Below are 17,519 nucleotides of genomic sequence, written 5' to 3' on the forward strand. Positions count from 1 at the left end.
TGCTTTGGGTTGAGTTAATGGGTACAAACACAAAGTTGTGAAGCACAAATGTAATCTGAGCTAATCTGCTGGCATACATTCCAGTGTTAACAGCATGTTCCCCAGGCCTGTTTGTCAAACGGTAAATAAGCGTTGATGTACGTTGATTTGTCTCCTGCTCTCTTTCCAGTTTCTTGATAAATCCAAGGATGTCCTGCTGAAGCACCAGGCCAGCATCAATGAGCTGAAGAGAGCCTTGAGGGAACCAAACAGCAAGCTGATGACCCGAGAGAAGCGTCTGTCTGCAACGTCTCCGACTGCAACTCCTGAGAAGAAGGCTGTAAGTAAATTCTGGCTGAGGAGGGATGGAAAAAAAACCTAAAAACCCAACAGGCGTGTTTAGATGTTTGAGTTGCACGTCTCACGCAACTAGAAAAGGAAGAAAAAAAGAACATAAACAAGATTAGCAAAAGTAGCTTTGGGTTTCCCAACAAGCATTTAAAAAAGATAACTGCAAAGATGAAACAAACCGTAAACCCCTCATCGTATTTATAGATGTGTGAGCATATAATGGAGAGCGTTTTGTCTCTCTCAGGGGTTCCAGGTGTAATCCTTTTAGTACCTCTGATGCTTGTAGATGACAGACAGGCAGCGGTGAAAGAAGCATCGTGATGAGATCCGGGGGAGATTTGCTTAATTCAAGGCCTTTCAGAAGAGATCATTACTCATTTTTGTTGATTGCTGATTAGTGGCGTGTTTTATGCAAAATTACAAATTCTCTCAGGTTGTCATCAGATTCTGTTATAAGATCAGGGTCTTTAGATCAACTGGCATTTGTCTTTGTTGATGCTTAAGTTGCCCTCAGGCAGTATCTAGCCCACTGTCTGTTGTAATCAGATTAAGCTCGTCAACCGTCAGATGTCTGAGGCAGGAAGTGTAATCCACTGTGCACCGAACCAGAGCAGCGGGCGTGTCGCTGTGTGACAGTAGAAGGTTGGAAAAGTCAGAGACGTGACACTTCATAGCAGGACAAACAGTGGTCTTGTTTGTGGGGAAAAAAATCAGCAAATATTTTCAGATCTGGTCATGTGATTTCCGTCCGTCAGGTACACAACACATTGTTGCATGCTGTAAATTAGCGTAACTCCGCACTGCCATCAGAAGAATTCAAACGGTTTTTGAAGGAAAGAAGTTGTGCCCTTCATTTCCACAAGGTGGTGTTATAGTACATTCCTTTCTGCAGTTGCAGGAAGCTGGCGAATAAAGCTTGGTTTATGCTTGAGGGGTCCATGAGTTTCGCACGGCTCTGCGCGGAAAAGTTGCGTCATTTTAACAACCACACCCCTCCACCGCGCCTCCGCACGGCCCAAACTTTCCGCACAGCGCGCCTAGGAAATTTTCTAACCACGCGGACGGTCGGACGCAGAAAAACATGACGGACTGGCAAGAACTAGTATGGCAGAGGTTCGTAAATACAGACATTTGTATGATTCAGCTCTCAGAGATCACCGTGATCAACATGTTGTTAACAATTCTTGGAGAGAAATAGCTCGCACTGTCGGAAAAGTCGAGGACGCTGTTAAAAAATGCTGGAATGCCATGTTGTAAACGACGGTAATTTTTACATCTACTATGGTGTAGTGTTGGATGCGTGCCGTAGAGCTCCATGCTGCCCCCTACAGTTTGGGAGAATATTGGCTCAACGCAGAGACAAGCCACATGAACCAGATGCATCACCAAGTAAATGCGTCAAGCATAAACCAAGCTTAAGCTTCTTTGTCTCGCCCTCCCACACACACACATGTTGCAAAGTCAAGACAGACGACCACAGCCATAGATTAAATTGGCTGCTGCAGCACCACTAAAACCAACACATTCTCACACCCTAAGCGTCGAAAAATGACGCGGTGTGACCAAGTGTTTGTTTCCGACGCGTTTGGAGCCACTGCGCATCGGGAGGCCAGAGCGTCGTATCCGGCACTCTCGATAAAATGGAGATTTCACCGACATTTCACCTCTAACCTATAGCAATTTAACCTTCCCCTCACCCCCATCCTAGCCTTGACCCTACATGTCAGTCTAAATTTTCCGTTAATTGTGTTTGAGAGGAAAGGTGAAACAAAGTTTTGCATGCACAAGCTGGTTAAGGTTAGGATGGGGGTGAGGGGAAGGTTAAATAGCAAGAGGGTAAAGGCCACAAATCGATCAAATGTCCGTTTTATCGCGGGCATCGGATACCGACGCTTTGGCACAGCGCGTCGCCAACCGATGAGCAGTGGCTCACAACACATCGCAAAAACAAACGCTTGGTCACACCGCGTAATTTTTCGACGCTTACGGTGTGAGACTGTGTTTCAAAAACAAACAAACAAAATAACAACCAACCAAATGTGTATGGTCCACAAGCTCATGGCGACACTTCTTCAACTCAAGCAGCGAGGTCACACAACCCTCAACAAATCCTGGGTCAGTCAGTATCGCAGCAAAATAACGCAGCCTTGGTGATCACATGATCGCGGTGTCTGAAATCACAATTTTGATCTGAAAACAAACAATAGATGATTCAGTCTTATCACAGAACCTCGTTGAGTGTAATTCTCGTTTTCGTTATGTTTAATAAATACAGGTAAGTGGTGAATGAAGCACGTTCACAGCCAACGACTGCTCATTAAAATGGAGTTCATGAAATAAAACGATATTAGGAATTAGGTTTGAAGGGACGAACTCTGTCATCTGTGGAGATGAGTTGTCTCAGATTGATGCTCGTTATTAGTAGATTCATAATCTTGAATTTCTCTAGTCAGTATTGAGGATAATAGACTACTTGCTCAAGAATGAATGACGTACTTTGGTTTTCAAACTATGTTGAAAATGTAGCTCACCGTGTGACTTAAGTCAGTCGAGTTAACTTCATCAGTTCATGGTTTTCTTACCTTGGTAGCTGTATATGTAAATGGTAAATGGCCTGTATTTGATATAGCACCTTCTAGAGTCCTGGAACCCCCCAAGGCGCTTTACAACACAATCAGTCATTCACCCATTCACACACACATTCACACACTGGTGGGGATGAGCTACGATGTAGCCACAGCTGCCCTGGGGCGCACTGACAGAGGCGAGGCTGCCGAGCACTGGCGCCACCAGTCCCTCCGACCACCACCAGCAGGCAACGTGGGTTAAGCGTCTTGCCCAAGGATACAACGACAGCGACAGACTGAGCGGGGCTCGAACCTGCAACCTTCCGATTGCAAGGCGAGCACTTAACTCCTGTGCCACCGTCGCCCCCGTATGTATGATGTGGTGGACAATTTAAATAGTCCAGTTTGCTGGCTGGAGATTTTGTAGCTTTGCAAATCAGGTGAACGTTGCAAACATCAGGAACTGAACATTGATTCAGCTACACTCCTTTTCTAGCCTTGAGTCATGTGTGTACGTGCCTACTGTCACAAACGTGTGTGTCCGTGTGTGCAAGGACCTGCGTGTGTGTGTGTGTGTGTGTGTGTGTGTGTGTGTGTGTGTGTGTGTGTGTGTGTGTGTGTGTGTGCAAGTGTTAGCAGCTCAACCCTCCCACTGCAAACTCGCTGGGAGTGGGGTTATCATGACGGTGGATCTGTGGTCTCTGGGTCTGCAGCTGTGTACTATTGTGGAATCCTCATGGGGGAGGCGGAGTTTCATCTAATCCATGCATCTTATGTCTGAGCAATAGTAATGGGTCACAAAAAAAGGTGATATTTCACAAAGAAATGACAGCGGTAATACTTAATCATATTCTGGGCCTACTGTTGTTCAGGATTTAAAGTCTTGGCTAGGGGGTCAGCACCCTCCATTGTCCCCGTCATTTGAACTATATAGCATGTGTGCTATTCTTCCTCACTATTCTTTCTACTTCCCTGCAGTTTCTTTAGATGGTGTGTCTCACTAACTCACTCTGTCACTTTGTGTCTGAGCTTTAACAGCTGTTCTTCTTTCTCTTTCAAACTCTCTCCTCTTGGCCAGTTGGGGGGCTGGGCAGCTGGGAAGGACCCTGCTAACAGCCTGTCTGTTGAGGGTTTCGTCCAGAAGACTGTGGTCACTTCCCCTGAGGTTGCACTTCTTTTTGTTTATCAAACATTTTACTGTTTATCACGTTGGGGGAGTTGGTGCAGTTTTACTTCCTTTCTCTCATTTGTCTGTTTAACCCTCCCACTGTCTTTACGGGTGACCCCGCGAGGAAAGTTGACCATTGAGCAGGATTGATGGTTTATCCCTCGAGTTCCACGTGGCAGGGGTGAGGTGGTGCTCACTCCTCACCCCTGCCACATGGACCCAAGGGATAAACCATCAATCCTCCTCAACGGTCAACTTTCCTTGCGGGGTCACACCCATGAGGACAGTGGGAGGGTTGAGAGTCACGTACTGAACAGTAAATTCTTGTTTTCTAAAACATCATTATACAGCAGCTGTACATTTGACTTATTTATTTTTTGTCATGAAAGTCTTAATATGAAATTCATTGCTTGTTAGCCGTTGTGTTTGGCATGTCTAACTGTGCTTAATCTATACCATCATGTAGGGCTCTGAAGAGTGGGTATTGATTGAAAAACAGCAACCTTTTCAACAAGACCAAGGCTTTAAAGGAGAAGAAAAGAACAAATTTCTCATATCGGATTCCTCGTGGGAGAAAAAGCAGCTGGATAAAGAGATAGACATTACCAAAATGCTACAGAAAGAGGTGATACAGTACAACAGAAAAGAAGCCAGAAGCCAAATCGATGAATGTTCGGTCACAAAAACACCCAGAGAGGTGGACTTGTTCTCTGAGACTGAGAATGTAGACTGGTTTCAAGACAAATCTCAAAGTAAACCATCTCAAACCTCAGGCCCCGAGGCAAGCAGCGATGTGGCCCCAGGCTCTCGCCAGATTAAAGACAGGGTGGGTTCTAAACCAAGGAAAAAATGGAGACCCCAGAGCTTGAACCTGGGAATGCCAGCAGAGCTTGTCAGCAGGAAGGCTGGGAGCGATTCCTCTGGCGAGGAAAAGGAAGACTCTGACTCAGACAACACTTCAGACAAAATGCCTAATCGAGGAAATCATTGTGATTCATCCCCGGTGCTCATGGCAACAGATGATCAGGCATTAGGAAAGGATCAGTTTGTCAGTGCAAATAAAGACAACAAAAAAGAGGATTTATCAGACGACAGTCAAGGAATAGAGCAGGTGAAGAGGAAGGTGAACCAGGTTGGGATGGCAGGTGTTAATTTAAGCTCCTTAAACGGACCTGGAAAGATAGAACATGAAAGTTCATTAGCCAGTGTCAAAGGAGAGGGTGTGGTGAAGGTGAGAGGAAAGAGCCTTATTGATAACAAAGAATTGGCCGAGGTGAAACTTCGACAAGTCAGGTCTCATGAGCGAAAGATCAGCAGTTCAGGTGGAGAGGACATTGACGGTTTCCTGGGTGACAGAGGTCAGAGGACATCCCTCCACCGGCTGTCAGGCAGTGGCTATCAATCTGAGATCACCAGGATCGTTCCTCTGAAGCCAGAGAGGTCAAAAAGTGTAGCAGGTAAGGACGAAAGGGAACAGATAGGGCAGGAAGAGCCATCACATATCGTCAGACGAGAATACCGCTGGTCCGTTGGCTCTCCGGAGGGATCGTCAGACCTTAACTGGTCTGATGTCTCTGCTATTCATTCATCACCCCCAGCCGATCTGCAGGCCCTCCCTAAAGCCAAACACCAAGAGGATAGCTCCCATTCAGATAGGGGCTCTGCAGAGAATCAGCTATTCAGCTCAAAAATGTCAGCTCTTCCTAAAATGGCTCCTCCAGCTCCACCAGTGAAAACGCAGAAGGCCAGGGAGTCCGGACTAATACTGCGGAACAGCCGGAATGCTGGCAGGGAGCAGAGCCTGGACGCAGCCAAGAAGAGACACTCGGTAACTCTGCTTGGCATCTGCTATTCAGTCATTGGAGGCAAAGCATGAGCTTCAGGCAGACTTGCACGCCGTGTTTCTTTGCGTTTTCAGTGACTTCAAACGCTCATCCATCTTACCTGTTTGTGTTTGTTTAAGGGAAAGGTGCTGCTCTGTTTAGAGATGAAAGTTTACTTAAAGCTTTCAACATCGTCCTATATGGCAACTCTGTTTATCCTCTCCCATTGCTCTCTACCAACACCCTGGCAAATCTGTACATCACAATACTGGCCGTAAAAGACAAAAACGTGTGTCACGCTTCAGCTTTTACTCATCTCTGCCCTGGTGTCATTTTCAAACTTCAAACAGGTTATGGAACATGAATCCTACCAATTAAAACCACTCATCTGAGAACAAAAGTCAATTTCAGAAATCAGGGTTGAACCAAGCATGGGGTTTGTGGGGAGATGATTGAAAAACTACCCAAAACACAAACCTCATTAAAATTATTCATGAATTTGTAAAATATCCCAATCTTTCAAGAATAAAAACAAACCACATTACAAAATCTGGGCAATTGTTTCCATCATCGTCACCAGGATAGAGAGACATGGTGAAATAAATGCACTGATGCCTCCAACCATGAACCCCCAGCAGGAGCAGCTAGACACAACAGCTCAGTCAGAGCTAGTGTCATTGGGAGTTTGCACACATTTAGCTCAGGAATGAATTGGAAGAGAGTAGACGTGACAGCTTTCATCTTTTTCCACCTTTTCATCTGAGCTGTGCTCTTGCGTACTTGATTAAATAGGCATGAGAAGAGGTGCTGCAGAGCTGTCAGTGTGTGACAATCATACCTCCATCTGATTTAACTCAGACAGTGTGGGAAAATATAAAAAGCTCCTCCAAACACGTAGATCCACGCAGACTCTGAAATATACACAGGCACTGTGTGATGGACACCTTACTGGCTTTTGTGTCATTTTCAGTGGCTTCTATTCTAAACGGGAATGTTTTGTAACCAGCATGGTCTTGTGTGAAAATGATAGACGGGTTGATTGTTTAAGATTTCTTTTCCTCAGAAATTAGGTTTTTGTCTTATTAGTTTTGGGCTTTTAATGATTATTTAAACCACTCTTCCAGGGTTGAAAATTCCGTATCGACCTTTATGCGGTGTGCCTCAGGGTTCAATTCTAGGCCCAGTGCTTTTTAACCTCAATATGCTCCCTCTGGGCAGCGTCATCAGGAGACACGAGGTGAATTTCCACAGTTACGCTGACGATACACAGTTGTACATCTCCGTGTCTCCTGATGACGCACAGCAAATGGAGACACTTTTTAACTGCATTTTAGATATTAAATCATGGATGACTGAAAACTTTTTCCAGCTCAACCAGGGCAAAACTGAAGTTTTAGTGATCGGCCCTGAGACCCAGAGAGAGACACTTTTACTTAAACTACAATCATTGTCTTTTTATTCATCACTACAAGTGAAGAATCCGGGTGTTATTTTCGACTCTGAGCTGACTTTTATCCCACACATTAAAAACATCACAAAAGTAGGTTTTTACCATCTTAAGAATATCGCCAGAGTCCACCCCATTCTCTCTCGGGCCAATACGGAGACACTGATGCAAGCTTTTATCACCAGTAGGATTGATTACTGCAATGCCCTGCTTTATGGTCTTCCCAAAAAGAGCATCTCAGGTTTACAACTTTTACAAAATTCGGCAGCACGTGTCCTGATGAAGACCAGGAGGCGAGAGCACATTACACCGGTTTTAGAATCACTGGATTGGCTCCCCGTATGTTTCAGGATCCATTTTAAGGTTCTTTAAATGGTTTTAGGTGTCTTAATGGTCTTGGGCCTTCTTATCTTTCAGAACTGCTTTTACTATAAAAACCCTCGCGGTTTCTGCGCTCCTCTGGCAGCCGTCTCCTAGTTATCCCTAAAGTTAGGACACACACCCACGGCGAGGCGTCCTTCAAGTATTACGGCCCTCGTCTTTGGAACGGGCTGCCGGAGGACCTCAGGGCCAAAGGGAACGTCCAGGCTTTTAAGAATAGGCTCAAGACCCACCTTTTTAGCTTAGCTTTTAGCTGATTACTATTTATCTAGTCTGTTTAACTGGATCGCTTATTGTATTTGTTTATATATATATACACCTATTTATCTCTTTTATTTAACTAATTTTATTATTTTATTTACATCTTAGTGTTTTATATGATTATGTTTTCTTTTATTATCTTTATAATCACTTTTTATCAGTTACTTTCTATCCATATTAGCTTTTGTTATTTTACATATTATATATTTTAATCCTCCAGTGTTTCCTCTGCGGAGCCCTCTGCCTTGGGGCCGGTGGGCGGCGGCAGCCGGGGCGCTCCTCGGGTGGTGCCTGGGCAGTGGTGGGGGGTCTCCGCCATCCCTCCCTGGGCGTCATGTCTTGGCTGCTGCTGTGGATCTGTTGCTGTCGAGGCAGATGGCTCCGCTGATGATGTGTCATCCATTACCTGACCCATCTGAACTCAGCCTTTTGTTTGACGCCTCTGCTGAATTGACCGCCGTCATCTTAAAATTCACATAACTCTGCCATATAGCTTGTTAATTTGCCCCACTTTTGGTCCACTCTGCTCTGGACCCCTTGTCTCCATTTTCTTCTCCTGTTGAGAACATACAGCCTGGTGCCTTCTGCTATTAAGGGCGTGTGATGGTTAGACCCCGATTACAAGACGACACAATGAAAAAAAACGTGTCTTATATTCGGGTAAATACAGCACTAGCCTGGCCAGCCAAGCCAGTGCACAGGACCTGGTAATGCTCCCATTCAAATAGCCCCGGCCCCTGAGAATTGTAACCGAGCCAATCAGTACTGAGCAGCGTGCGTCACACACCGTAACGCCTAGTTTCTCACAAACAACGAAGATGGCTTCTGAAGCGGAGTTTGCTGCAGCTCTTTTCTCTGTTTTAAATGACTTAGGCATGTCTTTAAAATATCAACAAGAAGAAGCGCTACATAAAAGCCTTTCTTCTAAAGAAAGATGTTTGCGCCGTCGCCAGATGCCATCTTTGACTACAGCTCCCACATCACCCCGCTTCTCCTCCAGCTCCACTGGCTGCCAGTCAACTTCAGGGTTCATTTCAAGATCCTGGTTCTGGTCTATAGAGCCTTACATGGACAAGCACCATCTTACATTGGTGATCTTCTTAGTCCCTACACCCCCAGCAGGTCCCTGAGGTCCAGTGATCAAAGCCTACTGGTTGTGCAGCACCAGGCTAAAGACCAAAGGTGACAGGTCATTTGTTGCTGTGGCCCCCAGACTCTGGACCTCTCTCCCCCTGAGCCTGAGATCAATGGACTCAGTGGTCTCCTTTAAAAAGCAGCTGAAGACTCACTTGTTCAAGCTGGCTTTTGTATGACCTTCTTCACCACTCTCTCTTTATTCTGCTCTCCCCACCAATTCCACCTTCCTCAGGATCCACTGATTTCCCTCTTTCCTGTTTACTCTCTCTCTCTCTTTCTTTACATTTTTTAATCACAATTGTCTATTTTTGCTCATTTTAAATCTAATTTTTTTTTACCATTTTTAAAATTCTTTTTTATATTTTTACATTTTTTGTTTTTGTGAAGCGCCTCGTGATTTTTATCTTGAGAGGCGCTATAGAAATGATATTTCCTTCTTCTTCTTCTTCTTCTTCTTCTTCTTCTTCTTCTTCTTCTTCTTCTAAAAAGCTACAGCTGCGTGTGAGACAGTTGTCATTTCTGCGTTTTTTCCGTCATCTGCAAAAGTTCATCCTAACTATGGTCACGGGGAAATCTCCAGCAGTCTAGTAGCGAGAGGCGGGGGACACCCTGGAAAGGTGGATCCAATCTGGGCCCATGACTCTCCAATGGGGTCTCTACAATATTGTCTATGCTGAGGTTGTGATGCTACCAATATTCTTTTTGTAAAAGTTGTATTTATAACATCCCGGTAACACATCCAACCGCACAATAAAAACTCGGTATAAGAGTTATAACTCTGTCTGTTTAAAGTTTGTAAGTAATCACTTTTAATTTGTGTATGCAGGTAAGAAATAGGGCTGGGGGGCCTTGGCTGGTCTTGGACACTGATCTAGTCAATCACATCGACACATATAGACTAAGAAACAGCCACACACACTCACAACTAGCAATATTGCATAGTCTCAAATTATCTCCAATGAACCCCCAAAGGAAGAAACTGTAATAGTCCACAAAGCTTCGCTTCGACAAGGTTGAGGTTGGATCTTTAGGAAGGTCATTCCAGAGGCATAACATTGGCCTTATTAATCCAATCAGAATCCAGTTCTGATGTGTTTTTGGTCACCATCCTGGTAGAACATCCAGCTGTTCCACCCATCCAACTGTTGAGTTCAAGTGAAGCAGGACGTTTTGGAAGTTGTCCTTTTTAAGTTACCAGAACCAGAACATGAAGCTACCACCGTGAGGTAACTCGTGATCGCCCAACATCACCCTACTGGGCTGAACCTTCCAGATCATTGATTATAAGATTTATGTGAACATGATCCTACTTTGGTGAGGAGAAAATCCACAGAAAGCTAACGCTTGGGAATGGTAAACGGCTTGTATTTGTAATGCTTTCTTGGGTTCTAGAACCCCCAAGACCCTTCACAACACAACCAGCCACTCACCCACTCATTCATTCATTCGTTCGTTCGTTCGTTCGTTTGTTCGTTCATTCATTCATTTATAAAGCACTTTAAAACACCCAGCACAGGAACAAAGTGCTGTACAGAAAACACATTAAAACAATAGAATAAACAGAAAGCAGCAAAGAGAAATAAATAAAACACATGAGACATAAAATTAAAACAGCCCAATAATAAGAATAAAAACTAGTTAAAAACAGCATTGAAACACCCCAAAACAGCTAAATAAGTCAAAACTAAAAATAGCAGCCAACATCTCACAAGGTGGCAAAAGCAAGGGTAAAGAGGTGTGTTTTCAAGGGAGACTTAAAACAGATAAGGCCTGTCTTATCTCTGAAGGAAGCTCGTTCCACAGTTTAGGAGCTGCTACAGCAAAGGCGCAATCTCCTCTAAGTTTACGCCCAGCCCTGGGTACATCCAGGAGCAGCTGATCAGCTGACCTGAGAGAGCGGGAGGGTGTGTAAGGCTGTAACAGGACAGAGAGATAAGAAGGTGCAAGGCCATGGAGACATTTAAAAGCAAACAAAAGAATTTTAAAATGAATCCTAAAAGAAATGGGCAGCCAGTGAAGTGAAGCTAAAACAGGGGAAATGTGCTCAAACTTTGGAGAGACAGTTAAAAGACAGGCAGCGGCATTTTGCACCCTCTGTAGATGACTAATATAAGATGCACTGACCCCAATGTAGAGTGCGTTACAGTAATCCAGCCGAGTGGTAACGAAGGCGTGGATCACTGTCTCGAAGTGCTGCCGTGAAAGAATTGGCTTTATTTTCGCCCGCTGCCTGAGGTGAAAGAAGCCAGATTTTACCACCGCCCTAATCTGATATTCAAACGTCAGATCACAGTCCACTTTGACCCCCAGGTTTGCGACAGTTGGCTTAACAAACTGGGCCAGGGAATCAACACACACATTGGGGGTCTCAGTAGGACTACCAAAAATCATCACCTCAGTCTTTTTATCATTGAATTTTAAAAAGTTAATAGACATCCAAGCCTTTATGTCATCAAGACACTGAAGTAATGGCTGTATGAGGTATCCGCCTATTCACACAGTCATCCATACGCACACTTGCACACTGGTGGTGAGGAGCTGCATTATAGCCACAGATGTCCTGGGGCGCACTGACATAAGCGAGGCTGCTGAGCACAGGCGCTACCGGTCCTTCCGACCACCAGCAGCAGGCGTTAACAACAACTGCAACAGACTGAGCTGGATTAGATCCCACAACCCTTCAGGTATGAAGTGGGCACTTGACTCCTCTGCCACAGTTGTGAACTACATTATTGCTTAAAAAGGGTAAATGCTGGATAATCATTCCACTCTGGAAACATCTCAAATCAAACCCATCATTAAAAGCCCAAATGAATATATGCTGTAATATTGTTGTTCCCACGAGGAGTGGATGGAAACATCTGACTAAAACTTCCTCTAGCTACAGGACTGCACACTTTATGCTCTATATCTTCTGTGTTGTCCCTGGCGACCAACCCGCTCTGTCATTTATTCATGAAGTCATACTGGTTGCAGCATTGTCTCAGCACCTGCTCTGCAGGATTCTCTAGTTCTGATACTGTTTCTGTCACCAGATGCTTTACCAGGCTCACCTCTTGCCTGACCTTTGAACCATATTGTCATTGAAATTATAGCCTAGATCCTTTTGAACCTGACTGGACCTGAACAAAGTCAGTAGGCACAGATTGGATCTGGCTGAATTTCCCACCTAAACTTGGGTTCAAGCAAACAGAACATAAAAAATGCTAACTTACTGGCTTTCTTTAAGCGTTTCTGCTTTATTTCTCCTCGCACACCAGATTCCCAGTTTAGGTTTGCACTGGAATATTCTATGACTGTGTGGTGGCCTAGCTGTACAGTTTAGCTGTGCTAACATAGATGCTCTCTGCTCTTTCCTCCTCTTCCCCCCTGCAGGAACCTGTCTCTACTCCTGCCATTTATGAAGAGCCATTTGCTGATTTCAAGGTTATTCCTTTAAAATTCCTCCTTAAATCCAGCTCTGTATGCTCATCCACCCCTCCCACCCTTCCCTCTGCACCTCCCTTAGTCCCTTTGCTAATCTGCATGCCTGCTAATTAACTGCTGCAGCATTTCTGACTTCACAAAAAAGAAAGAAGTCAATAGGTACATGACACGAAGCGTGTTGCTTTGCAGCCCCATCCATCACCTTGTTCACTGGATGCGTGGGTTGAGAGTAGAAACCCTTTTGATTCCTTAATTTAGTGTAGATGGTAATGCAAATTGTGACTTTTAATTAATGTCTGTGGCATTGTGTTAGTTTGGCTGATTTTACCCCAGTGTATAAAATAGAAGGGAACATTGACCAAAATGTTTGGTTCTTCACACACGCAGTTTTTCTGAAGTCAGGTTAGATATGCAAATGAATTTTTGACCAGATGACTGGAAAACAAAATCCTGATGTAGAATATCTGTAAAATGTTTACAGTTACGCGACAGAACCCCAAGATGGATAAGATGTAGGGGTGTAACAGGATTTGTCCGTTGGGTATGGGTCAGAGGTGTTACAGCGTTAGCTAGCAACAATGGCTGCATCCAAATTCAGGGGATGCATCTTTTGAAGGACACAGCCTTCCTGGTCCATGTAGGCTGTGTCCTTTATCAGCCCAGAAGACCAGAAATAAATGGCTGTGTAATTGGACGGTATTATGTTGGCATATGTCTTGTCACTTAGCAACTGTGACAACGCTCACTAGAAGTTACAACTAAACTTAGCAGCAATGTGGAATATGCCACATTAGCTACACGTGCACCCAGCGATGTACGGCTGGACACATTGCCCAAAAAGTTTCAGACAATGTGGACAAATGAACATTTATGGATAAAACATGAAGGTTGGATAAACATGAACAAGGTGGTTCCATTAAACGGGAACTCAAAGTTACATTTAAGCAAATCCAGAAAATAGATTTTCCTAAAGATAGAAAACATTTCTATTTTGTGATAGTTCAGCCTGTTCTCTCAGTTGCAGCTGAGAGGGCCAAAGTATTGGTGTTTCCCGTTTACTAATCAGGAAATACTGTTTATATTATCCATTTCTTTATTTGAATGATTTTTTTGTACATATGTGTTTTTTCTGAGAATTTTATTTTAACTATTAAACCTTTCCAACGTGTCTGAAAATGAAGCGAAACGTTAAATTAAAACCACTGTACGTACGTTTGGGCTACCATTACACCCCTAATAAAAGGCAACATAAAAGAAACAATGAGTACTTTATGGATGCGTCTGCAGTTCATTTTACTTCTCATGGAGGTGGCTAGGTGAGAGTGGTTGACTACCAGCCAAAGGGTTGCCAGCTCTTCCTCCCTCGTTTTCATCTAGAGAGTTTTTTAAACGGGACCTTGCTGGTTGAACAAATGATTGTTGGGCTAAAACCTTTTGTCTCCATTTTCATGTTTTTACATGAATTAGCTTAATTAAACACCAATCAGGGGCCTAATCCGTGACTTTTAAATGACAAATTCTATTTATTTGTACGGTATGTTTCTGTTCAAAGAGTCAGGATATTATTTTAGATGAAATAGGTTTATGTAGTTTATTCAACAGTTTGTCAGAAAGAAAATCAAATGTTTAACCACTGGACTACCAAGTCTGTTACATGACACCAGGCGCCTAAGCCTGGTTTTAGACCAGAGACAAGCTTCCAGCAGAGGAGCAGGCCCTGATGATGAGATTAGTTTCTATTTAGAGAATTTTCAAAGTAAAACTCAAAATTTGCAGCTGAGACAGAAAGTGCATGAATGCAGCCAAAAGCATTAGAAATAACAATATCACATGGTAGAAAGCTCCAAAAGGGGATTTTCCATGACTACAAACCCGTTTTGCTATTTGAACGTCTTTCTTTTTGCTTGCCGTAGCTTTTGTACGTTGATCTGTTGCATGCACAGTGACTAAGAGTATACACACCTGTAAAGGTTCCCACTCCCGTCATTGTCTTTAATATCACCCTGATCTAACTATGGTAGTCTGATAGCAGAGAGGTGATTCATTGTCTGTGCTGCATCAGAAGGAGTTTGTGGAGAGGAGGCCTCAGCCGAGCGTAGCTTCAGAGGAGGAGCAGGACACGGTGGCCTGCATGAGGGAAACCCAGCTGGGCATCGAGCGTAAGTGCTCCAGCATGACGGTCAGCTCCACATCCAGCCTGGAGGCCGAGGTGGACTTTACCATAATCACTGATCTCCACTCGGGTGTGGAGGACCTTACTAAGTGTACGCCGGAGCTGGGAGAGCGTGAGCGGCAGCCGGAGGTGGGACGGGAGGATTTTGAGGAGACCTCCAGGTTCTACTCGGCCCGTCTGATGGGCTCCAGGGACAAGTTTCCCATGGAAGAGAAGCTTCCTGAGGAAGGAATGCATCATGAGGTAGACTTCATCACCAGCTGGATTCACCTGGCGTGCTGGGAAAGTCCTCATACCATCTCCTAATTTTATTTATTTCATGTTTTAGTTGGAACATTTTGTTAGATGTGGTTTTCTTTTGTTCAAAACAGTTCCTGTATATTTTTTTAATGGTTGTGTTTCTCAAAATTTCTCTACTTTTGCATCATCATTTGTTGTGTTCAACCCAAAAATCCTAATAAAACATTATTTTCTTTGGACAGTTTGTTTTTTCATTTGATGTGTTCGGTTGCTTTCCGTTGAACAATGAGAAGACATAATAGACTTCTCTTTGTGTTTCTCACAGCCTCCAGTGGCCAAGAAAGACCCCACTGCTGTGAGTGCGGCCCACAAGCTGAAGCGGACCGACACAAGAACAGAAACACACACAAACGGATCAGAGGATCACCCCAGCACCACAGAGATCTCACCACAGGTAAGCAGCAACAGAAACACCGTATGACTGCAATCCCTGGCTGCTATTTCTTGCCAGGGGGGTGTTACTCTTCGGTATCCAGAATGATATGCCCCTGCTGGCAGTTTCTAATCGCCAATCGGAGGCTTCCCCTAAAGGTCAGCGTGAATCATTTGGCGCCGGGTGTGTCAGTGGCGTGCCCAGATCTTTTAAAATGGGGTGGCCCAGGTGAGGCACAACTTTGTGCATGGGTGGCACCAATGGTTATGTTTTTTTTTTGTTTTACCCCCAAGCCTTTTGTGGACAATGAAAAGCCTATTTAAAGGTAAATTAGTGTGGTGGCACCTGGGGTGGCCAATCAGATTGCAGGGGTGGCGTGTGCTACCCATGTGGCCATGTGGCCATGTTGCGCCAGAAAAAAAAGCCTATCCAGATGTGAACACTCCCTAAAGTATCTGGGCAGAGTGGAGCGGACCCTGATGTGAAATTGGTGTGTTGCTGGTTTGAACCCATGCTCCAAGTGTCAGTCATTAGCCTCTTTTATAAGACACACCATGCTGGCAAATCGGCGTAATATTACCGCAATGGTATGTCTTCTCAACGCGCCATGCCGGCATGGCGTTGCGTGAATTTTGCAGCATTCGTTCCACCTCACTTGGTAGTGATATTGCGGTAATGGCCTGTCGTATGCATCCTGGTGCAGCAGAGGCAGATGTCATGATGGCGTGGGGAGTTATTGCTGAGCTCCCGCTGGCAAATTGATTGAAAATGAAAGTAAACACGGGCAATAAGGGTTGCTTTTTGAACAAAATCAGCTGAGATGGCACACTGGAGTGCCGCAGCGCTCCACGAGCCTCTCTGTTAGAGCTGAAGCTCAGATCACCAGAGACTGCACAGGGACTGATGGGGACTGTCACCTTCAGGAGCTGCTTGTTAAAAAAACGTAACGACCATGGCTTCAATGGCAATAAAAAGCAAGTTATGTCCAAGATAAACAGAAGTCTGCAGCAGCGCAGAGACCGACCCATACCCCCTTTATGCCGCTATCACCTAATCTTTTATAAAATTGCCACGATTGTGCCACATTACCGCCACGGTCTGATCTTATAAACGACCTTTATCCTCCCCAGGGAGCCGCGGCAAATCCCGTTTTGCAAACGCTATGGTCCTGTAAAAACTGCTTTTGTGTCCTTAGCAGGACACGTCACCTTCCTTGACTGCTGCTGGTAGTTGAAGGGACCTGTGACCTCACCTCTGCCAGTGAGCCCCAGTGCAGCTACAGCGTTGCTCCTCCAACCAGGAGTCCCTTCCTTAGAAATGCACAATACAAAGTAGACCATTTACTCCTTGCTCTGGCACTAGTGGGGCATGAATTAAGGCTGGGCAGCCCTCTCTCACATCATATACTGCATTCAAAAACATATTCTAGTGGCAAAATGAGAGGAAAATAAAACTATTAAAAAAACTTTCTTGACCCTAAAGTTAATAAATTTGAGTCCATTATTGACATCAGGAAAATCGTCGTCACATTCAGTAGCTAATTATTCTGTGTTACCAAGACCCTGCAAAGACCATCCATGTTCTGGATGATGCCGTGTGACTGTGAACTACATCATATAATTATGAGAATAAACAACTATTGAATTCCTTTGTTAGACACATCCTGCAAATTGTACACCTTAAAATAAAGTTTTTTTAAAAGGTTTTGGTGGTGGACTATCATCTATTGTGTTCCTTTTCTGAGCTGTGATGATGTTTTGGAGTTAGGGTTAGCAACAACGCCCGTTTCTCTGCAGCCCATGGTTGCAACAACCAGGGTACTTGAGTTACTAGTGACTTTTCTAGCCTACCTGATGGGATTTTATGCTTAAATGTAATTTTATTTGTTTTGTTTAATTATATTTATATTTTAATTATCATGCCACACCTTGTGTCTGATTTTGTGAAAATGCTTGATAACATGGGTTTTTAGTTGGGTAAGCACTTTCCTCAGTACAAATCTATGCACTAGGGACCCATCTAAAATGGCGGCCGGCCACCACGGCAGCTTCAGCAGGCAACGTCAGTCCATGGGGCGCCTATGTATATAGGTCCCAATCCCAACACTTGCACCCTTCAGTTGCGTGACCCCGA

The 17,519-nt window shown here is 44.4% G+C and overlaps 1 protein-coding gene across 13 annotated transcripts in view; it reads left to right on the forward strand.

The window, feature by feature from the left end:
• LOC107385828 (band 4.1-like protein 1) overlaps positions 1-17,519 on the forward strand; it is a 165,153-nt gene that overhangs the window by 137,126 nt on the left and 10,508 nt on the right. For 6 of the 13 annotated variants that reach the window (XM_054748293.2, XM_054748315.2, XM_054748316.2 and 3 more), the window contains 6 exons: positions 170-319; positions 3,976-4,062; positions 4,532-5,893; positions 12,490-12,540; positions 14,603-14,956; positions 15,279-15,407. In XM_054748293.2, coding sequence (XP_054604268.2) covers positions 170-319; positions 3,976-4,062; positions 4,532-5,893; positions 12,490-12,540; positions 14,603-14,956; positions 15,279-15,407 — 2,133 coding nt within the window. The remainder of the gene's footprint in view (positions 1-169; positions 320-3,975; positions 4,063-4,531; positions 5,894-12,489; positions 12,541-14,602; positions 14,957-15,278; positions 15,408-17,519) is intronic. The other 7 variants (XM_054748339.2, XM_054748354.2, XM_054748309.2 and 4 more) reach the window with 6 other exon arrangements.

The sequence above is a fragment of the Nothobranchius furzeri genome, chromosome 3, assembly GCF_043380555.1.
Source record: "Nothobranchius furzeri strain GRZ-AD chromosome 3, NfurGRZ-RIMD1, whole genome shotgun sequence".
In the NCBI taxonomy this organism is placed as follows: Eukaryota; Metazoa; Chordata; class Actinopteri; order Cyprinodontiformes; family Nothobranchiidae; genus Nothobranchius; species Nothobranchius furzeri.